Below are 24,402 nucleotides of genomic sequence, written 5' to 3' on the forward strand. Positions count from 1 at the left end.
AAGTGGTACGGAACTTTTAGCAGCTTTCGGATTTTTTGAAAAATTGGATTTTATTGGTTTTCTCTGTCTTCCCCAAAACGAAGAGCTGAAATTGTTAAGGTTTTTTGTATGTTCAAGGGCTTGTGAAGAAGCATTTCCCCCCTCGTCTGTGGCCTGAGGCTTACAACGACGCCCGTTCGTCTGCGAATAGATCGGGCATGGATGCACTGCGGTACCGAAAAAGGAAATCGAACCCATTCTGGTGCGCACAAATGAAAAAGGCAATGTCTAAGAGAAACAAACCGACAAAAAGGCGACCGAATGAGGAGTCTGACGGTCAAAATTTAAGCAATGCACAAACTGATGAGAGTGATTCTGAGCCAGGAAATGTTGAATAGAGCCCTTAAAGTCTTTGTTGCAATTTTCTATTTGATTTGATGACTTGATATTTTGTGCTGTTATTAGACTTTGATTAATGGCCGCGAATCAATAGCTGAGGCTGTTATTGTCCTTCTCTTGGTTTTTTTTCGCGTGCGTGACGTTATCTTTCACTTTTAGGTGAGCGAGTCACACGTGATTTTCCTCACTCTCACAAATGACTTCCTCGTTATTAAATTGACTTTTCTTTATTTTAAAGAGATGAGGTAAAATGAGTGTTTGACACTCTACTTGAAATTTACTATAGAACAGTTAATAGGAGCAGCTAATAAATTATACAGATACATAATTAAAATTTAACATCCCAGTCCTTTTTCGCGCGGCTGTTTTCTGGCAATCTGCCAGCTATGTTTGGTTTTCTTTTGTTTATTGAATTTTGGATTGACTCTAAATGCAGAAAACATTACGATTCCATCTAATGGCTACCTCAGATTTTTAGATTGATTATACTTGACTCATTGTTCGTTTATTCTTCAAACTGGCGGTTAAAACGTTAAAATTTAGATTGATTCTAAACATTTTGAAATTTTTGGTTTCTCTATTTCGTTGCAAAAACAATCGAACGTAGTTAAATAATTGAAAAGTTTTTAGATCGTTGAAAATGAAACCACCTTCGAGAACTGATCGCAAGAAAAGCAGCAACCTATCTGATTCGGAGGCCGCAAGAGAGGACAGTATCCGATCCAGTATTTTAGCAAATAACACGGCGTGGCTCTTCGTTGACAATAAAGAGCTGATTTTGATTACTGTAAGCAGCTTTAAATGGTCACCCAAGACTAAGCCATCTGAAATGCTAAGTCTAATCGAAGGTGATAGTTTTGACCTGCGATTCAAAGATGGAAATGTGCCCTGTCGTTTGTTGGCAAAAGGAAAAATGAAAAAAGTTGAACAACTCATGAACAACTATCAGCAGGAGCTAGATGCAGGTAAACGGCCGTCTGGATTGCGAAAAACAGTGCTGGCGAATCCTAAGGCACCTGTTGTCGATGAGGTTAATTTCTTGTGTCGAGGACGTGCACCCGTGATGACCAGTACCGTAGTCTCTCTTGGTAAACCAGCAGGCGTCGAAAATTCAAAAGCCCCCAATTCTGCGTTATCTCAGCCAGTCATTTCAGCAAAGAAAAAGAACAATACGGTAAAATGTGACTTTTTTAACTAATTACAAATGGCATCTTAAAGATTGTTAAAGGCCTCTTTGAAATTGTCGAAAACTATGAGACTGGTTAACGGTAGAAGGACAAACTGATAAATTTCGTTGCTGTGCTTTGAAATATTTGCCGTTTTTTAACCTGAGCCCGTTCTTTCTAAACCTTCTACTTCTGCGACCAACAGCTCAACCACACTTCCAACCATTGCGGACAACGCAGTCGATTGTGGGCCAAATTGCCGTCTTCTCCAGGAATATCTAGATGAGCATGTTGTTGAGATGAATAGTTGGATGAAAGCATTTGAGGAGCTGAAGAAGGCGGACGAAAAAAGACGGGCAAACATATGCGCAAGAATTGACGCTAAGGTACCCCATCGCTCATTTAGTTTTTCTACTTTTTATGAAATGAACCTACTTGCTAGCCTTTTCAGAAGATCTCAAATTCTCAAGCATCATAGAGGCTTAAGTTCTTGTGAATAAATTTCACAGGGTTTGTTACCTGTAAATGTTTAGGCTACCCAATTGAAAGAAACTCGCCTCTTGGATATTCATGGGTTCCAAAGTATCGATGACTAGCCTTCGCGGAGCGCAGGTATCACAGCAGTCATGCACAACGGTGAAGACCTTATGACGATTCACGCTGGCTCAGATGTCGGAAAGCTGGGTAGAGCATTGTTTGAGAAGCTGTTTCCGGAAAATGAGCGTGGAAATTACATTCTGTCACCAAAAAGACATGAGGCTGATTGTAGACTTGAAGCTCACAGTGAAATTCTCGACAAGTTTACGAGTATGTTTTTAAAATTAGACATGAAGCCTTCCTTTCCATTAGCATTTACAAAAATCCCTCTTGCGCGTTATTGGCATTTTAAAAAGATCCCTCTTGCGTGTTTAAATTTTAACCTGTAAAAACCAGCACTTCAAGACAGGTAATCGGCATAAAAGTTAATAAGAGATTGTCTTCTTGCTTTCACAGGTTGTGCAGCAGAAGTACCCTGACACTCCTGGGCTCGCTTTTGAGAATGCCAGAAAATCGGCAAATCAATACGGCAAGGATTGCCGAGGCCGACATTCCAACGTAGAAAATTAGTGAGGATTCTGCCTGAATTGCGAGCATTCTGCCTGAAAATGTCATTTTTCATTAAGGAGTGCTGTTTTATTTTTAATTGATCTCGAACGAACTTTGTAGCAAATATTGTAAACGCGTTGGTCTCTATGCAAAAATTTTGCTTGAACATTTTGATTTTTTGAGTGACTTTTACGCCCTTGACTATCTGCGTTTTAAGTAACCATAATTTCTCTCATTCAAAATTTCAATTTCCTAATTTCATTTGGCGGCAATTTAGTGCTTAAAGTCAAATGATAAGTGCGCCAAAATTGAAAATAATTTTTCACTTTAAATCTTAATAGCGGTTTTTATTAACCTCTAATGATCAGGCCGCAATTTGTAACTGATTAGAGCTCCCACTAGTTGTTCGAGAGCAATTTTCCCGACGTTAGTCGGTTATGTTTAGTGAACTTGAAGTAACCTTTCGTAACTTTCTTATATAGTCTCCCGACGTTAGTCGGTTATGTTTTGTGAACTTGAACTAACTTTCTGTAACTTTCTTAGATCCAGTTTGTTTACTTTGTTTAAACATTTGCTGTTTTGCCAGCGTAAGAAAGTTTGTACTGTCTATTGATCCTGAATTAAACAGTTTATTAAAGCAATGATGACGTTTCCATAAAAGAACTTGTTTAAATAGTTTTTCGAAATTATCTCTATGACGGGCATAACGTAACCACTGGTTAAATTTTTCAAGTGATATGATTACATGCGAAGATTTAGTGATTGCGGAAGGACAAGTTGTGCGTCAAGTTTTAACCAGTTTTAATGTCTGTCCTCAAATGATGCTGCCCCTGAACAGCTTCGAACAGTTCGAGAGCCGCATGAAATTCGACAAACAGCTTTCAAAGGCTTATTTTTCGCTAAAAGAACTATATGAGCTTTGTATTGCATCAGGGTTTAAAATCTTGCCCGACAACTATGGCGGCTATGGCCTCTTCAACAATACGGGAAAGGTATTAAAACCTTCATTGCAACCCCTTAGACCTTTTCCTGTGGGACCAATTGAAACTGTTCCTCTTGAACTGCAAAATGAGATGTCCGATTTGTCTGTAATGCGTGGCGAGCGTGAGCAGGATGAAGTAGTACTGCTTGGCCCCATTCGTTTTGCAAATCACTCTTGTTCGCCTAATACGAAGTTTTTCTTAGGATACAAAAGTTCTTTTCTCCCCCACAACAAGTGCTTTCTTCAAGTAATAGACTCCTTAGGGCTTGGTGAAGAAATAACTGTGAGTTACTTCAAAGACGGTAGTCTTAAATGTAGGTGCCACATAAGGAAAACACGTGCCGAGAAAACCGAGAAAATTTAGAACCAACGACTCCTCGATTCCAAAGTCCTGATGTCCCCACTCAGCTGACATTTTCGTCAAGTACCACAAGTGCAATCTTAGGATCTGGTGAGAGTAGTTCCAACTACACTGCAAGTCAGTCTAGCATTGGTACACCGACTGATTGTGAACTTTCGGCAAAGAGAAAATTTAGAAATCAACGGAAAAGGCGGGTCAAAAGAAGAATCTTAGAAGGTTCGAGTCGCGAAATCAGAACCTTCATACACCAGATAGATGCCACTCGCTCTTCGGAAGTTGATACTGAGGAAACAGATACACAAGTGAGTTCGCAATGTTCTGCTGACGATTACCTTGAAACCGAAACCTCTTTTGAACCCGAACCTGAATTTGACCTCCCAACTGGAGAAGAATCTGAGGTGACCTCCAATGATTATGACGAAGATGATCTTGATGACAGTGATGGCACTGATGTGGCAGAAAGAAGTTTCCAGTTTTCTTCGAATCCGTTAACTTGTAACTCGAAAGTAACTGTTCATAATGCGTCAATGTGTTTATTTGCAGATGCTGCTCGACATTGTCTACCCGACGAAGCTCTGTTCGATTTGCTGAAATGGCAAAAAATTATTCATCCCCATGAAAATGTGCCTACTCCCAATTTGATAAAAAGTGAAACCAAGAAATTAACGGATCTCTACGTAAAGGACACAGAAAAAAATGCCAGCGGAGAAGTTATTTTTCTTAACTTTGCAGAAAAACTAAAGGAGAAAGTAGAAAAGTACATCAACGAAATTATAGATTACGCTAACCCAGAAACCGAAACGGATCTCAAGCTAACAAGTCTTTTCGATGACGGGACGATCAACGTGAAACTAATTTTAAACATAGATGGAGTTGAAGTTCGAAAGTCGAGTGATTGCTCAGCCTACCCTGTTTGGGTTGCTCTTGCTGATCTGCCGCCAAAATTAAGAGCTTCACTTGACAACATCTTTCTTTGCTCATTGTGGTACGGAAAAGGAAAAGTTTTCTGGGACCCTATATTTGAACACTACAGATCTGAACTTGCAAAACCCCAGAACATTTGTTACAAAGGGAGACTATACGAAATCAGTTTTACAACAATTTTTCTCGTGGTAGACCTTGTGTGCAGGCATGATGTTTTGAATATGAAAAAATTCAATGGTTATTACGGCTGCGGTCTTTGTACCATGCGAGGGTTTCAAAGAATTCCAGGAACTCACTCTTATCCAAACAGTAAATCCTTCTCAATGCGGAACCCTGCTGAGCATCATATTCTTGTTATGCAGGCTGAAAGCGGAAGTGTTGAGGAAAGAAAGTCGAGGAAGGAGAAAGACCCAGAGGTGGACACACTAGGCGTTAAAGGACGCTCTAAACTGTTTGACATCATCCCAAATCTTCCCTTGACGTGCCCAGTAGACACGATGCATCAGTGCCTTAAAGGTGTGGCCAGTGACGTCATAAAATGTTTTGCCGAGCAACTAAGTTTGACGGAACTAAGCGCAATCGACAATGCAACTTGCCAAGTAGTTCTTCCCAACGAGTTCAAAAGGTCAATTAGCTCTCTCAGTTCAATTGATCACTTCAAAGCAAATGAATTGAAAACTTTCTTGCTCTATTTTTCACCCTTACTTTTTCAAAAGTTTTCTGAGAGTTCTGCTGCACATGATGCGAACATGCAAAATCTCAACTACCTGGTGTTTTCACTGCGGTCATTGTACGAGAATACCTCAAATGCAAATTTATGTGGACATCTTCTGGAGGCTTTCTGCTATAACATGTCGTTTCGTTATCCTCTAAAGAAATTTGACTCTATCAACTTCCATTTGCTGCGACACCTGGCCTGGCAGTGCAAAACATTTGGCCCGTTATGGACTACTTCAGCTACGATGTTTGAAAATGCCAACAATCATCTGATTAAAACTCTGACGGGGAGTGTCAATACCTGCAGTTTGATCGTTAGTCGTTATATACGAAACCGACAACTTGAAAGCTTCGAAGTGAAAGATGACCATCTAAAAGCTTATATTGAAAATCTGTGGAGGAGACCAACAGGTATCACGGAGGATTTGTGCTTAGAAAGAAACAATTTTTATTATGAAACCCAAAAAAAGTTTCCTGAAGCCCGTTTGTTCTGTAGGTATCGAGGGCGCTTTTATCTTGATAGTCAGAATTATACAAGATCAAACGCCAACAGCTTTGTTGCTATCGATGTGAACGGTGAAACCATAGTTGGCCAGATTTTGCTTTTCAAAGAGCAAGATTCGGAGTTGCAGTGTTTTGTACAGCTCTACGAAATTGTTGAAAAATTTGTAGTTGATCTGAGGTCAACGGAATTCGCCAGAAATTCAGACTCTTTTGAACCTCTCGCTTACCGTGTTGCGAAGTCAACTGATGTCCAGGCTTTCAAACTAGATGCAATTAAAAACAAGCTTATAAAGTTTGCTTTCTTAGGGGATTTATATTTCATCAGCGTGTTAAAACACTTTGAGCATGATTAGTACTGTTAGATTTTTCTTACTTGTTTTAACTAGATGAAATTAAAAGCAAGTTTATAAAATTTGCTTTCCTGGGTGATTTATATTTCATCAGCGTTTTGAAACACTTTGATTATTACGAAGAATAAGTAATTTTTAAAATAGTCTTTTTCATAGGGTGATAGACTTGTCCAAATCAAACCAAACTGGGTATGGAGTATCACCAGTGTAATGAGAGTGTAAAACAAAAAGAATTTTTGCTATAGCATGCCTAGGAAAGAAGTTTGCTATTATTTCGAATAATTTTGCGATTATTGTTTTAAAAATAGGTCTTTTTCATCGGGTCAAGGAGTTGTTCAAAGTGAACCAAACTTGTTATCGAGTATCCCATGGGTAACTAGATTGTAAAACAAAAAGAATTTTTGGTATAGCTTGCCTAGGAAAAAAGTTAGTTTTTCATAATACGGAAATTTGCGAATTTCGCAAATAACGAAATTTAAAAATAGGTCTTTTTCATCGGGTCAAGGAGTTGTTCAAAGTGCACCAAACTTGTTATCGAGTATCCCATGGGTAACTAGATTGTAAAACAAAAAGAATTTTTGGTATAGCTTGCGTAGGAAAAAAGTTAGTTTTTCATACGGAAATTTGCGATTATTTCAAATAAGTAATTTTGAAAATAAGTCTTTTGATAGGGTCAAAGAGTTGTCCAAATCAAACCAAACGGGGTATGGAGTATACCATGGGTACTTAGAGTCTAAAACAAAAAGAATTTTTGCTATAGCTTGATTAGGAAAAAACTTGGGTTTTCATACGGAAATTTGCGAATTTCGCAAATAACGAATTTTAAAAATAGGTCTTTTTCATTGGGTCAAGGACTTGTCCAAATCGTACCAAACTCGGTACGGAGTATCCCCCGTGAACCTAGAATCTAAAACGAAAAAAGTTTTTGCTATAGCTTGTCTAGGAAAAAAGTTAGCTTTTCATACAGAAGTTTGCGATTATTTCGAATATTCAATTTTAAATAATTTTGAAGAATAGGTCTTTTTGATTAGGTCATAGAGTTGTCCAAAGTGAACAAAACTCGGTATGGAGTCTCCAATGTATACCTAGAGTGTAAAACAGAACGAATTTTGCTATAGCTTGCCTAGGAAAAAAGTTAGTTTTTAATACGGAAATTTGCGATTAATTCAAATAAGTAATTTTAAAAATAGGTCTTTTTGATTAGGTCTTAGAGTTGTCCAAAGTGAACCAAACTCGGTATGGAGTATCCCATGTATACCTAGAGTGTAAAACAGAAAGAATTTTTGCTACAGCTTGCCTAGGAAAAAAGTTAGTTTTTCATACGGAAATTTGCTATTGTTTCGAATAACTTGAAATTTTAAAAATAGGTCTATTTCGTCGGGTCCAGGAGTTGTCCAACTCGAGCCAAACTTGGTATCGAGTATCCCATGGGTAACTAGATTGTAAAACAAAAAGAATTTTTGGTATAGCTTGCCTAGGAAAAAAAGTTAGTTTTTCATACGGAAATTTGCGAATTTCGCAAACAACGAATTTTAAAAATAGGTCTTTTTCATCGGGTCAAAGAGTTGTTCAAAGTGAACCAAACTTGTTATCGAGTATCCCATGGGTATCTAGATTGTAAAACAAAAAGAATTTTTGGTATAGCTTGCCTAGGAAAAAAGTTAGTTTTTCATACGGAAATTTGCGATTATTTGAAATAGGTAATTTTAAAAATAAGTCTTTTGATAGGGTCAAGGACTTGTCCAAATCGTACCAAACTCGGTACGGAGTATCCCCGTGAACCTAGAATCTAAAACGAAAATTTTTTGCTATAGCTTGTCTAGGAAAAAAGTTAGCTTTTCATACAGAAGTTTGCGATTAATTCGAATATTCAATTTTAAATAATTTTGAAGAATAGGTCTTTTTGATTAGGTCATAGAGTTGTCCAAAGTGAACAAAACTCGGTATGGAGTCTCCAATGTATACCTAGAGTGTAAAACAGAACGAATTTTGCTATAGCTTGCCTAGGAAAAAAGTTAGTTTTTAATACGGAAATTTGCGATTAATTCAAATAAGTAATTTTAAAAATAGGTCTTTTTGATTAGGTCTTAGAGTTGTCCAAAGTAAACCAAACTCGGTATGGAGTATCCAATGTATACCTAGAGTGTAAAACAGAACGAATTTTTATATAGCTTGCCTAGGAAAAAAGTTAGTTGTTAATACGGAAATTTGCGATTAATTCAAATAAGTAATTTTAAAAATAGGTCTTTTTGATTAGGTCTTAGAGTTGTCCAAAGTGAACCAAACTCGGTATGGAGTATCCCATGTATACCTAGAGTGTAAAACAGAAAGAATTTTTGCTACAGCTTGCCTAGGAAAAAAGTTAGTTTTTCATACGGAAATTTGCTAATGTTTCGAATAACTTGAAATTATTGAATTTTAAAAATAGGTCTATTTCGTCGGGTCCAGGAGTTGTCCAACGCGAGCCAAACTTGGTATCGAGTATCCCATCGGTAACTAGATTGTAAAACAAAAAGAATTTTTGGTATAGCTTGCCTAGGAAAAAAGTTAGTTTTTCACACGGAAATTTGCGAATTTCGCAAATAACCAATTTTAAAAATAGGTCTTTTTCATCGGGTCAAAGAGTTGTTCAAAGTGAACCAAACTTGTCATCGAGTATCCCATGGGTATCTAGATTGTAAAACAAAAAGAATTTTTGGTATAGCTTGCCTAGGAAAAAAGTTAGTTTTTCATACGGAAATTTGCGAATTTCGCAAATAACGAAATTTAAAAAAAGGTCTTTTTCATCGGGTCAAGGAGTTGTTCAAAGTGCACCAAACTTGTTATCGAGTATCCCATGGGTAACTAGATTGTAAAACAAAAAGAATTTTTGGTATAGCTTGCGTAGGAAAAAAGTTAGTTTTTCATACGGAAATTTGCGATTATTTCAAATAAGTAATTTTGAAATTAAGTCTTTTGATAGGGTCAAAGAGTTGTCCAAATCAAACCAAACGGGGTATGGAGTATACCATGGGTACCTAGAGTCTAAAACAAAAAGAATTTTTGCTACAGCTTGCCTAGGAAAAAAGTTAGTTTTTCATACGGAAATTTGCTATTGTTTCGAATAACTTGAAATTATTGAATTTTAAAAATAAGTCTATTTCGTCGGGTCCAGGAGTTGTCCAACTCGAGCCAAACTTGGTATCGAGTATCCCATGGGTAACTAGATTGTAAAACAAAAAGAATTTTTGGTATAGCTTGCCTAGGAAAAAAGTTAGTTTTTCATACGGAAATTTGCGAATTTCGCAAATAACGAATTTTAAAAATAGGTCTTTTTCATCGGGTCAAAGAGTTGTTCAAAGTGAACCAAACTTGTTATCGAGTATCCCATGGGTATCTAGATTGTAAAACAAAAATAATTTTTGGTATAGCTTGCCTCGGAAAAAAGTTAGTTTTTCATACGGAAATTTGCGAATTTCGCAAATAACGAAATTTAAAAATAGGTCTTTTTCATCGGGTCAAGGAGTTGTTCAAAGTGAACCAAACTTGTTATCGAGTATCCCATGGGTAACTAGATTGTAAAACAAAAAGAATTTTTGGTATAGCTTGCCTAGGAAAAAAGTTAGTTTTTCATACGGAAATTTGCGAATTTCGCAAATAACGAAATTTAAAAATAGGTCTTTTTCATCGGGTCAAGGAGTTGTTCAAAGTGCACCAAACTTGTTATCGAGTATCCCATGGGTAACTAAATTGTAAAACAAAAAGAATTTTTGGTATAGCTTGCGTAGGAAAAAAGTTAGTTTTTCATACGGAAATTTGCGATTATTTCAAATAAGTAATTTTGAAAATAAGTGTTTTGATAGGGTCAAAGAGTTGTCCAAATGAAACTAAACGGGGTATGGAGTATACCATGGGTACCTAGAGTCTAAAACAAAAAGAATTTTTGCTACAGCTTGCCTAGGAAAAAAGTTAGTTTTTCATACGGAAATTTGCTATTGTTTCGAATAACTTGAAATTATTGAATTTTAAAAATAGGTCTATTTCGTCGGGTCCAGGAGTTGTCCAACCCGAGCCAAACTTGGTATCGAGTATCCCATGGGTAACTAGATTGTAAAACAAAAAGAATTTTTGGTATAGCTTGCCTAGGAAAAAAGTTAGTTTTTCACACGCAAATTTGCGAATTTCGCAAATAACGAATTTTAAAAATAGGTCTTTTTCATCGGGTCAAAGAATTGTTCAAAGTGAACCAAACTTGTTATCGAGTATCCCATGGGTATCTAGATTGTAAATTAAAAAGAATTTTTGGCATAGCTTGCCTAGGAAAAAAGTTAGTTTTTCATACGGAAATTTGCGAATTTCGCAAATAACGAATTTTAAAAATAGGTCTTTTTCATCGGGTCAAGGAGTTGTTCAAAGTGCACCAAACTTGTGATCGAGTATCCCATGGGTAACTAGATTGTAAAACAAAAAGAATTTTTGGTATAGCTTGCGTAGGAAAAAAGTTAGTTTTTCATACGGAAATTTGCGATTACTTCAAATAAGTAATTTTGAAAATAAGTCTTTTGATAGGGTCAAAGAGTTGTCCAAATCAAACCAAACGGGGTATGGAGTATACCATGGGTACCTAGAGTCTAAAACAAAGAATTTCTGCTATAGCTTGCCTAGGAAAAAAGTTGGGTTTTCATACGGAAATTTGCGAATTTCGCAAATAACGAATTTTAAAAATAGGTCTTTTTCATTGGGTCAAGGACTTGTCCTAATCGTACCAAACTCGGTACGGAGTATCCCCCGTGAACCTAAAATCTAAAACGAAAAAGTTTTTGCTATAGCTTGTCTAGGAAAAAAGTTAGCTTTTCATACGGAAGTTTGCGATTAATTCGAACATTCAATTTTAAATAATTTTGAAGAATAGGTCTTTTTGATTAGGTCATAGAGTTGTCCAAAGTGAACCAAACTCGGTATGGAGTCTCCAATGTATATCTAGAGTGTAAAACAGAACGAATTTTGCTATAGCTTGCCTAGGAAAAAAGTTAGTTTTTAATACGGAAATTTGCGATTAATTCAAGTAAGTAATTTTAAAAATAGGTCTTTTTGATTAGGTCTTAGAGTTGTCCAAAGTAAACCAAACTCGGAATGGAGTATCCAATGTATACCTAGAGTGTAAAACAGAACGAATTTTTATATAGCTTGTCTACGAAAAAAGTTAGTTTTTAATACGGAAATTTGCGATTAATTCAAATAAGTAATTTTAAAAATAGGTCTTTTTGATTAGGTTTTAGAGTTGTCCAAAGTGAACCAAAATCGGTATGGAGTATCCCATGTATACCTAGAGTGTAAAACAGAAAGAATTTTTGCTACAGCTTGCCTAGGAAAAAAGTTAGTTTTTCATACGGAAATTTGCTATTGTTTCGAATAACTTGAAATTATTGAATTTTAAAAATAGGTCTATTTCGTCGGGTCCAGGAGTTGTCCAACTCGAGCCAAACTTGGTATCGAGTATCCCATGGGTAACTAGATTGTAAAGAAAAAAAAATTTTTGGTATAGCTTGCCAAGGAAAAAAGTTAGTTTTTCACACGGAAATTTGCGAATTTCGCAAATAACGAATTTTAAAAATAGGTCTTTTTCATCGGGTCAAAGAGTTGTTCAAAGTGAACCAAACTTGTTATCGAGTATCCCATGGGTATCTAGATTGTAAAACAAAAAGAATTTTTGGTATAGCTTGCCAAGGAAAAAGGTTAGTTTTTCATACGGAAATTTGCGAATTTCGCAAATAACGAATTTTAAAAATAGGTCTTTTTCATCGGGTCAAGGAGTTGTTCAAAGTGCACCAAACTTGTTATCGAGTATCCCATGGGTATCTAGATTGTAAAACAAAAAGAATTTTTGGTATAGCTTGCCTAGGAAAAAGGTTAGTTTTTCATACGGAAATTTGCGAATTTCGCAAATAACGAATTTTAAAAATAGGTCTTTTTCATCGGGTCAAGGAGTTGCTCAAAGTGCACCAAACTTGTTATCGAGTATCCCATGGGTAACTAGATTGTAAAACAAAAAGAATTTTTGGTATAGCTTGCCTAGGAAAAAAGTTAGTTTTTCATACGGAAATTTGCGAATTTCGCAAATAACGAAATTTAAAAATAGGTCTTTTTCATCGGGTCAAGGAGTTGTTCAAAGTGCACCAAACTTGTCATCGAGTATCCCATGGGTATCTAGATTGTAAAACAAAAAGAATTTTTGGTATAGCTTGCCTAGGAAAAAAGTTAGTTTTTCATACGGAAATTTGCGAATTTCGCAAATAACGAAATTTAAAAATAGGTCTTTTTCATCGGGTCAAGGAGTTGTTCAAAGTGCACCAAACTTGTTATCGAGTATCCCATGGGTATCTAGATTGTAAAACAAAAAGAATTTTTGGTATAGCTTGCCTAGGAAAAAGGTTAGTTTTTCATACGGAAATTTGCGAATTTCGCAAATAACGAATTTTAAAAATAGGTCTTTTTCATCGGGTCAAGGAGTTGCTCAAAGTGCACCAAACTTGTTATCGAGTATCCCATGGGTAACTAGATTGTAAAACAAAAAGAATTTTTGGTATAGCTTGCCTAGGAAAAAAGTTAGTTTTTCATACGGAAATTTGCGAATTTCGCAAATAACGAAATTTAAAAATAGGTCTTTTTCATCGGGTCAAGGAGTTGTTCAAAGTGCACCAAACTTGTTATCGAGTATCCCATGGGTAACTAAATTGTAAAACAAAAAAAATTTTTGGTATAGCTTGCGTAGGAAAAAAATTAGTTTTTCATACGGAAATTTGCGATTATTTCAAGTAAGTAATTTTGAAAATAAGTGTTTTGATAGGGTCAAAGAGTTGTCCAAATGAAACCAAACGGGGTATGGAGTGTACCATGGGTACCTAGAGTCTAAAACAAAAAGAATTTTTGCTACATCTTGCCTAGGAAAAAAGTTAGTTTTTCATACGGAAATTTGCTATTGTTTCGAATAACTTGAAATTATTGAATTTTAAAAATAGGTCTATTTCGTCGGGTCCAGGAGTTGTCCAACTCGAGCCAAACTTGGTATCGAGTATCCCATGGGTAACTAGATTGTAAAACAAAAAGAATTTTTGGTATAGCTTGCCTAGGAAAAAAGTTAGTTTTTCACACGCAAATTTGCGAATTTCGCAAATAACGAATTTTAAAAATAGGTCTTTTTCATCGGGTCAAAGAATTGTTCAAAGTGAACCAAACTTGTTATCGAGTATCCCATGGGTATCTAGATTGTAAATTAAAAAGAATTTTTGGTATAGCTTGCCTAGGAAAAAAGTTAGTTTTTCATACGGAAATTTGCGAATTTCGCAAATAACGAATTTTAAAAATAGGTCTTTTTCATCGGGTCAAGGAGTTGTTCAAAGTGCACCAAACTTGTTATCGAGTATCCCATGGGTAACTAGATTGTAAACCAAAAAGAATTTTTGGTATAGCTTGCGTAGGAAAAAAGTTAGTTTTTCATACGGAAATTTGCGATTATTTCAAATAAGTAATTTTGAAAATAAGTCTTTTGATAGGGTCAAAGAGTTGTCCAAATCAAACCAAACGGGGTATGGAGTATACCATGGGTACCTAGAGTCTAAAACAAAGAATTTCTGCTATAGCTTGCCTAGGAAAAAAGTTGGGTTTTCATACGGAAATTTGCGAATTTCGCAAATAACGAATTTTAAAAATAGGTCTTTTTCATTGGGTCAAGGACTTGTCCAAATCGTACCAAACTCGGTACGGAGTATCCCCCGTGAACCTAGAATCTAAAACGAAAAAGTTTTTGCTATAGCTCGTCTAGGAAAAAAGTTAGCTTTTCATACGGAAGTTTGCGATTAATTCGAACATTCAATTTTAAATAATTTTGAAGAATAGGTCTTTTTGATTAGGTCATAGAGTTGTCCAAAGTGAACCAAACTCGGTATGGAGTCTCCAATGTATATCTAGAGTGTAAAACAGAACGAATTTTGCTATAGCTTGCCTAGGAAAAAAGTTAGTTTTTAATACGGAAATTTGCGATTAATTCAAATAAGTAATTTTAAAAATAGGTCTTTTTGATTAGGTCTTAGAGTTGTCCAAAGTAAACCAAACTCGGAATGGAGTATCCAATGTATACCTAGAGTGTAAAACAGAACGAATTTTTATATAGCTTGTCTACGAAAAAAGTTAGTTTTTAATACGGAAATTTGCGATTATTTCAAATAAGTAATTTTAAAAATAGGTCTTTTTGATTAGGTTTTAGAGTTGTCCAAAATGAACCAAAATCGGTATGGAGTATCCCATGTATACCTAGAGTGTAAAACAAAGAATTTTTGCTACAGCTTGCCTAGGAAAAAAGTTAGTTTTTCATACGGAAATTTGCTATTGTTTCGAATAACTTGAAATTATTGAATTTTAAAAATAGGTCTATTTCGTCGGGTCCAGTTGTCCAACTCGAGCCAAACTTGATATCGAGTATCCCATGGGTAACTAGATTGTAAAACAAAAAGAATTTTTGGTATAGCTTGCCAAGGAAAAAAGTTAGTTTTTCACACGGAAATTTGCGAATTTCGCAAATAACGAATTTTAAAAATAGGTCTTTTTCATCGGGTCAAAGAGTTGTTCAAAGTGAACCAAACTTGTTATCGAGTATCCCATGGGTATCTAGATTGTAAAACAAAAAGAATTTTTGGTATAGCTTGCCTAGGAAAAAGGTTAGTTTTTCATACGGAAATTTGCGAATTTCGCAAATAACGAATTTTAAAAATAGGTCTTTTTCATCGGGTCAAGGAGTTGTTCAAAGTGCACCAAACTTGTTATCGAGTATCCCATGGGTAACTAGATTGTAAAACAAAAAGAATTTTTGGTATAGCTTGCGTAGGAAAAAAGTTAGTTTTTCATACGGAAATTTGCGAATTTCGCAAATAACGAATTTTAAAAATAGGTCTTTTTCATTGGGTCAAGGACTTGTCCAAATCGTACCAAACTCGGTACGGAGTATCCCCCGTGAACCTAGAATCTAAAACGAAAAAGTTTTTGCTATAGCTCGTCTAGGAAAAAAGTTAGCTTTTCATACGGAAGTTTGCGATTAATTCGAACATTCAATTTTAAATAATTTTGAAGAATAGGTCTTTTTGATTAGGTCATAGAGTTGTCCAAAGTGAACGAAACTCGGTATGGAGTTTCCAATGTATATCTAGAGTGTAAAACAGAACGAATTTTGCTATAGCTTGCCTAGGAAAAAAGTTAGTTTTTAATACGGAAATTTGCGATTAATTCAAATAAGTAATTTTAAAAATAGGTCTTTTTGATTAGGTCTTAGAGTTGTCCAAAGTAAACCAAACTCGGAATGGAGTATCCAATGTATACCTAGAGTGTAAAACAGAACGAATTTTTATATAGCTTGTCTACGAAAAAAGTTAGTTTTTAATACGGAAATTTGCGATTAATTCAAATAAGTAATTTTAAAAATAGGTCTTTTTGATTAGGTTTTAGAGTTGTCCAAAGTGAACCAAAATCGGTATGGAGTATCCCATGTATACCTAGAGTGTAAAACAGAAAGAATTTTTGCTACAGCTTGCCTAGGAAAAAAGTTAGTTTTTCATACGGAAATTTGCTATTGTTTCGAATAACTTGAAATTATTGAATTTTAAAAATAGGTCTATTTCGTCGGGTCCAGGAGTTGTCCAACTCGAGCCAAACTTGGTATCGAGTATCCCATGGGTAACTAGATTGTAAAACAAAAAGAATTTTTGGTATAGCTTGCCAAGGAAAAAAGTTAGTTTTTCACACGGAAATTTGCGAATTTCGCAAATAACGAATTTTAAAAATAGGTCTTTTTCATCGGGTCAAAGAGTTGTTCAAAGTGAACCAAACTTGTTATCGAGTATCCCATGGGTATCTAGATTGTAAAACAAAAAGAATTTTTGGTATAGCTTGCCTAGGAAAAAGGTTAGTTTTTCATACGGAAATTTGCGAATTTCGCAAATAACGAATTTTAAAAATAGGTCTTTTTCATCGGGTCAAGGAGTTGTTCAAAGTGCACCAAACTTGTTATCGAGTATCCCATGGGTAACTAGATTGTAAAACAAAAAGAATTTTTGGTATAGCTTGCGTAGGAAAAAAGTTAGTTTTTCATACGGAAATTTGCGAATTTCGCAAATAACGAATTTTAAAAATAGGTCTTTTTCATTGGGTCAAGGACTTGTCCAAATCGTACCAAACTCGGTACGGAGTATCCCCCGTGAACCTAGAATCTAAAACAAAAAAGTTTTTGCTATAGCTCGTCTAGAAAAAGTTAGCTTTTCATACGGAAGTTTGCGATTAATTCGAACATTCAATTTTAAATAATTTTGAAGAATAGGTCTTTTTGATTAGGTCATAGAGTTGTCCAAAGTGAACCAAACTCAGTATGGAGTCTCCAATGTATATCTAGAGTGTAAAACAGAACGAATTTTGCTATAGCTTGCCTAGGAAAAAAGTTTGTTTTTAATACGGAAATTTGCGATTAATTCAAATACGTAATTTTAAAAATAGGTCTTTTTGATTAGGTCTTAGAGTTGTCCAAAGTAAACGAAACTCGGAATGGAGTATCCAATGTATACCTAGAGTGTAAAACAGAACGAATTTTTATATTGCTTGCCTAGGAAAAAAGTTAGTTTTTAATACGGAAATTTGCGATTAGTTCAAATAAGTAATTTTAAAATAGGTCTTTTTGATTAGGTCTTAGAGTTGTCCAAAGTGAACCAAAATCGGTATGGAGTATCCCATGTATACCTAGAGTGTAAAACAGAAAGAATTTTTGCTACAGCTTGCCTAGGAAAAAAGTTAGTTTTTCATACGGAAATTTGCTATTGTTTCGAATAACTTGAAATTATTGAATTTTAAAAATAGGTCTATTTCGTCGGGTCCAGGAGTTGTCCAACTCAAGCCAAACTTGGTATCGAGTATCCCATGGGTAACTAGATTGTAAAACAAAAAGAATTTTTGGTATAGCTTGCCTAGGAAAAAAGTTAGTTTTTCATACGGAAAATTGCGAATTTCGCAAATAACGAATTTTAAAAATAGGTCTTTTTCATCGGGTCAAAGAGTTGTTCAAAGTGAACCAAACTTGTTATCGAGTATCCCATGGGTATCTAGATTGTAAAACAAAAAGAATTTTTGGTGTAGCTTGCCTAGGAAAAAAGTTAGTTTTTCATACGGAAATTTGCGAATTTCGCAAATAACGAATTTTAAAAATAGGTCTTTTTCATCGGGTCAAGGAGTTGTTCAAAGTGCACCAAAATTGTTATCGAGTATCCCATGGGTAACTAAGTTGTAAAACAAAAAGAATTTTTGGTATAGCTTGCGTAGGAAAAAGGTTAGTTTTTCATACGGAAATTTGCGATTATTTCAAATAAGTAATTTTAAAAATAAGTCTTTTGATAGGGTCAAAGAGTTGTCCAAATCAAACCAAACGGGGTATGGAGTTTACCATGGGTACCCAGAGTCTAAAACAAAAAGAATTTTTGCTATAGCTTGCCTAGGAAAAAAGTTGGGTTTTCATACGGAAATTTGCGATTAATTCGAATAGTTAATTTTAAATAATTTTGAAAAATAGGTTTTTTTGATTAGGTCTTAGAGTTGTTCAAAGTGAACCAAACTCGTTATGGAGAATTCCAGGCGTATCTAGATGGTAAAACAAAAAGAATTTTCGGTATAGCTTGCCTAGGAAAAAAGTTAGGTTTTTGAACAAAAAATTGCGATTATTTCAAATAAGTAATTTTAAAAATAGGTCTTTTTGATTAGGTCTTAGAGTTGTCCAAAGTGAAATAAACTCGGTATGGAGTATTCCATGGGTATCTAGATGGTAAAACAAAAAGTATTTTTTTGTATTGCTTGCCTAGCAAAGTCTGAGGGCCTCGGGCCCGCATGAGGTGCACTCCCCCCCCTGCCCGTTGAGACGCCGGTTAGTCGGTTTCCCCCCCCGCTGGGATTTTGTGCACCTCATGTTGGGGACGTAGATGGCGTGCCGTCGATTTTTTGGGTTCTCTTCGGTCTGGTTCATAAAATCTTCGGTCGGATTGTAAATTTGCGAATTTCGCGAATAACGAATTTTAACTATAGTTATTTTTTATTGGGCCAAGAAGTTGTTCAAATCGAACCAAACTTGGTATGATCTATTTCTTGTGTTTATAGAGTCTACAACAAAAAGAATTTTTGCTATAGCTTGCCTAGGAAAAAAGTTAGTTGCTCGGACGGAAATTTGCGAATTTCGCAAATAACGAATTTTAAAAATAGGTCTTTTTCGCCGGGTCAAGGAGTTGTCCAAATCAATCCAAACCCGGTATGGAGTATCCCATGTGTATCCAGAGTGTAAAACAAAAAAAATTTTTGGTATAGCTTGCCTAGGAAAAAAGTTAGCTTTTCGTACGTTAATTTCCGATTAATTCGAATAGTTAATTTTAAATAATTTTGAAAAATAGGTCTTTTTGATTAGGTCTTAGAGTTGTCCAAAGTGAACCAAACTCGGTATGGAGTATTCCATGGGTATCTAGATGGTAAAACAAAAAGTATTTTTTTGTATTGCTTGCCTAGCAAAGTCTATTTCAGTCTTACTATTATTCTAAGCTGAGGGCCTCGGGCCCGCATGAGGTGCACTCCCCCCCTGCCCCGTTGAGACGCCGGTTAGTCGGTTTCCCCCCGCTGGGATTTTGTGCACCTCATGTTGGGGACGTAGATGGCGTGCCGTCGATTTTTTGGGTTCTCTTCGGTCTGGTTCATAAAATCTTCGGTCGGATTGTAAATTTGCGAATTTCGCGAATAACGAATTTTAACTATAGTTATTTTTTATTGGGCCAAGAAGTTGTTCAAATCGAACCAAACTTGGTATGATCTATTTCCTGTGTTTATAGAGTCTACAACAAAAAGAATTTTTGCTATAGCTTGCCTAGGAAAAAAGTTAGTTGCTCGTACGGAAATTTGCGAATTTCGCAAATAACGAATTTTAAAAATAGGTCTTTTTCGCCGGGTCAAGGAGTTGTCCAAATCAATCCAAACCCGGTATGGAGTATCCCATGTGTATCTAGAGTGTAAAACAAAAAAAATTTTGGTATAGCTTGCCTAGGAAAAAAGTTAGCTTTTCGTACGTTAATTTCCGATTAATTCGAATAGTTAATTTTAAATAATTTTGAAAAATAGGTCTTTTTGATTAGGTCTGAGAGTTGTCCAAAGTGAACCAAACTCGGTATGGAGTATTCCATGGGTATCTAGATGGTAAAACAAAAAGTATTTTTTTGTATTGCTTGCCTAGCAAAGTCTATTTCAGTCTTACTATTATTCTAAGCTGAGGGCCTCGGGCCCGCATGAGGTGCACTCCCCCCCCCTGCCCCGTTGAGACGCCGGTTAGTCGGTTCCCCCCCCGCTGGGATTTTGTGCACCTCATGTTGGGGACGTAGATGGCGTGCCGTCGATTTTTTGGGTTCTCTTCGGTCTGGTTCATAAAATCTTCGGTCGGATTGTAAATTTGCGAATTTCGCGAATAACGAATTTTAACTATAGTTATTTTTTATTGGGCCAAGAAGTTGTTCAAATCGAACCAAACTTGGTATGATCTATTTCCTGTGTTTATAGAGTCTACAACAAAAAGAATTTTTGCTATAGCTTGCCTAGGAAAAAAGTTAATTGCTCGTACGGAAATTTGCGAATTTCGCAAATAACGAATTTTAAAAATAGGTCTTTTTCGCCGGGTCAAGGAGTTGTCCAAATCAATCCAAACCCGGTATGGAGTATCCCATGTGTATCTAGAGTGTAAAACAAAAAGAATTTTTGGTATAGCTTGCCTAGGAAAAAAGTTAGCTTTTCGTACGTTAATTTCCGATTAATTCGAATAGTTAATTTTAAATAATTTTGAAAAATAGGTCTTTTTGATTAGGTCTTAGAGTTGTCCAAAGTGAACCAAACTCGGTATGGAGTATTCCATGGGTATCTAGATGGTAAAACAAAAAGAATTTTTGTTATAGCTTGCCTAGGAAAAAAGTTAGTTTTTCGTACGGAAATTTGCGAATTTCGCAAATAAAGAATTTTAAAAATAGGTCTTTTTCGCCGGGTCAAGGAGTTGTCCAAATCAATCCAAACCCACTATGGAGTGTCCCATGTGTATCTAGAGTGCAAAACAAAAAGAATTTTTGGTATAGCTTGCCTAGGAAAAAAGTTAGTATTTCATAAGGAAATTTGCGAATTTCGCGATTAGCGAATTTTAACTATAGTTATCTTTTATTGGGCCAAGAAGTTGTTCAAATCAAACCAAACTCGGTAATGAATATGCCTAGGGTATATAGAATCTAGGAAAAAAAGAATTTCTGGTATAGCTTGCTTACTTAAAAAGTTACTTCTTTGTTTATATTATTTTATTTAATATATTTTGTAATTTATTAGGTTTTTGTTATTGTTTCCGACTGTTCTTAGCTATTTTATTGTTTGCTTTTATTTTGTTTTGGAGATAGAGTTTAGGCCTGGTTTTTTGGCCAGTGCTTTGCTCAAAAATCTCCCATAGTTGAATGTTCATAACTCCGCCGTAGCCGGTCCCCAGCCCGGTTGAGATAAGGAGGAGGGAAACACACCCAAATCATAATGGAAAAATCTCAAGAGTTGATTTTTTTAAATCTAATTGAGGTATTTCCGACACTACTGTAGCTATAAATATATTTATTGACTCATTTAGTGCATCTGATTAGACTACCGCGTGCTTTCGAGACGGTTTACGATCCGAGGATTTTACCGAAAAATAACGGGGAAAAGAGTGTAAAGAGTGTAAAAATATTTTTACACCGTTAGTGCTACCCTTAATAAGGGTGGAAAAAGTGTAATACAAGAGTGTAATTATAAGAAGAAGAGTGGAAGAGTGTAAAAAAAAGATTTAATGGTGTAAAATAAGGGTGTATAAATAAGTTAAAGGTGTAATTAAGAAGAGTGTAATCGTAAGAAATTACACCGTTATTCCACCGTTAAATCTTTTTTTACACTCTTAAATTACACTTTTTCCACCCTTATTAAGGGTAGCACTAACGGTGTAAAAATATTTTTTTTACACTCTTTTCCCCGTTATTTTTGGGGAAAATCCTCGGCCCGGGTTCGCCAACCAGTTCTCAACCAATCAAAACTAAGCCGCTGGTTCAATTTCTTATTTCTTTCTGGTCAACTAAACCCCCGTCCTCCAATATTCCTAGCATCATACTTTATGGTCAGCTTATCTGCATTACCCAGTATGAGTCAAGTTCATCTACAGTCAACTTCCTGCGTTGGATAAAATCAAATTAAAAATTCTTTAAACGTTCTCGTATCATGCGCTATCTACGGTGTATACCACAAACTTATTTAAACAAGTTTAAAAATTTGTTTTCATATTGAAAATGTATAATGTAAAAGGAAGGAGTTACTAACTTCAATGTCCCCTGAGACTGGCTGTTGAGACAGACACTGGACAAATGTCTCGAACTTGTAGTCTAGTCCAGGCACCAACAGACCAGGCTAAAAACACAGCACTCAAATGTACCCGACTACAAGTGACCATACTCATGGAACCCAGTACATCACAACACATGCCATTCAAAATACAACACATACAGACTGATCATATGATAGTGAAAATGCATCTGAGCATCAGAGTTCAAAAAAGAAAACCGACAAACGTCGGGCGAATTGCTCTCAAAAGACTGGCGAGCCGTTGGCTTCGACGGTAGCTAGCTGTGGCTTCTAGGCAGGCTAGATAAAGCTTAATTGAGCGGGAGGGTGGGCAAGCATTAGTGAGGCTAGCTTTAGCTTAAATTAAAGGGTGTGAGGTGAGGATAAAAGATGACATCACGCCACAAAACAGCAGCTGAAGTGCCGCATCAACAAGAGTTAAGGAAAGAGAGAGAGAGAGAGAGAGAAAGTGTGCGATAGATAAAACGTGAACGAGGAAGAGAAGGAAAGAAACGCCAACCAACAGATAGAGCTCTCATTTTTTCCACGATGAGATTTCTGCAACTCATTTAAAAAACTGAATGTGCAAAATTCAAAAAAAAGTTTCCACAATTTGCAGTGAAAATGTTCAAAGTTATTGTTTGTCTCTAAAATAATGTCATGTAACCCCTCTGCAAGACTTAATTTTCGTTGGCCAGTAATGACCGTTAAACACAGAAAAGGACACAAACATTCAAAAAATTTTGAAACAATTGCAAACATTGACAAAATATTGCAAAAACTCGTGGTATTGCTATCTTCAGAACCATCTCATTGTCCCAAGAGACTATACAGTATCCCTATTCCAAGCCTTCAATAGTTTTACAGGATCATAAAGATCCAAAACTTCCACAGAAAAATTTAGAAGACATTTAGAATCTAAACAGTAACCTATTATCAAACCCCGGAGGAGAATCCTTGTATCTTAAGGCTGAAGGAACCTAAAAAAAATCTCAAAAACTTTTAAGAAGACTTCAAAAATATTGCTATAATTTGTGATATTAAAAAGTTGAAAACGATTACATGCCCAATAAAAACTTTTCAGTAACTTATTATCAAACCCGTAAGGAGGTTTAATGGCCCCTGGGTCTGGAAATGTAAAAAAAATGAACATTGCGAGTTTCGTCAAAAAAGCTTAAACTCATGATGTTAAAAAGTTGAAAACCATTCCAAAATCAGTAGAAATTGCAGTACATAGAGGTAGTTCCTTGACACCTAGGGCTGAAAAAAAAACAAAAATTGACAAAAAAAATTTTCAAAAAACCTGAAAAAAAATTGTGAAAATTAGTACAAATTTGCGTATTTTTGTTAGGATTAACAAAACTTATAGCCAAAAAAAGTTCAATAAAGTACCTATGTCTTGCAAACACCTTTATGAATTTTAACCAGACTCAACTTTAGACTGATCTAACCAGAAAAATTCAAAAATGACAAAAAAACACAAAAATTTTAAAAAATTTGCACTCGAAAACGAGAAGGAGAAGGAAAGAAACGGCAACCAACAGAGAGAGAGAGAGAGAGAGAAAGAGAGAGAGAGAGAGAGAGAGGGAGAGAGAGAGAGAGCGAGCTAGCTCAAATTTTCCATGATGAGATTCGACTCTGCAACTTATATAAAAAGCTGAAAATGAAAAATTCATTAAAAAAGTTTCCGCAATTCGCAATGAAAATGTTCAAAACCATTTTTTGTCTCTGGAGTTCTGTCAAAAAACCCAACTGCAAGACTTAAAAATTTTCGTTGGCCAGTAATAATTGTTGAACACAGAAAAGGACACAAATATTCAAAAAAGTTTTAAAACAATTGCAAATTTTAACAAAATCTTGCCAAAATTTGTAATATTGATATCTTCAGAGCCATCTAATTGTCTCAATAGATTATTCAGCATCCTATTTCAAGCCTTAAATAGTTTCGCCGAATCACAAATATCCGAAAACTTGGAACATAACAATTTTTCGAAAATTTGAAAAAAAAACAAAATTTTATCAAAAAATTGCAAAAACTCGAGTCCTTAAAAAACTGCTATGCAATCAATTAACTATGCGGCAGCTTATTATCAAACCTCGGAGGAGGTCCCTGGTGCCGGAGAAAAATATCAAAAATATTCAAAAAAATTTGAAAAAATTGCTTAAATTTGTGATATCAAAATCTTGAAAAATAACCCATTACATCTAGAAACTAGGCAGTAACCTATTATCAAACCCAAAGGTTCCTTGGTTCTTGAGGCCAGAGAGAACTAAAAAATGACTCACTTGAAAAAAACTGCATATATATTTTAAAAATTTCTTAAAATCGTAAAATTAAAATTTTGAACATTCCAAGACATTTAGAATCTAAACAGTAACCTATTATCAAACCCTAGAGGAGATTCCTTGTATCTTGAGGCTAAAGGAACCTAAAAAAATCTCAAAAATTTTTAAAAAGACTTCAAAAAAATTGCTATAATTTGTGATATTAAAAAGTTGAAAACAATTACATGC

General features: G+C 35.4%; 1 protein-coding gene across 1 annotated transcript in view; it reads right to left on the minus strand.

Moving 5' to 3' along the window:
* The window catches only part of LOC142346286 (BBSome complex member BBS1-like), a 176,788-nt gene that overhangs the window by 20,278 nt on the left and 132,108 nt on the right, over window positions 1-24,402 (minus strand). Inside the window, exon 20 of the mRNA XM_075398800.1 lies at window positions 21,868-21,954. Coding sequence (XP_075254915.1) covers window positions 21,868-21,954 — 87 coding nt within the window. The remainder of the gene's footprint in view (window positions 1-21,867; window positions 21,955-24,402) is intronic.

Source organism: Convolutriloba macropyga, chromosome 9 (assembly GCF_964194025.1).
Source record: "Convolutriloba macropyga chromosome 9, txConMacr16.3, whole genome shotgun sequence".
Classification (NCBI taxonomy): Eukaryota; Metazoa; Xenacoelomorpha; order Acoela; family Convolutidae; genus Convolutriloba; species Convolutriloba macropyga.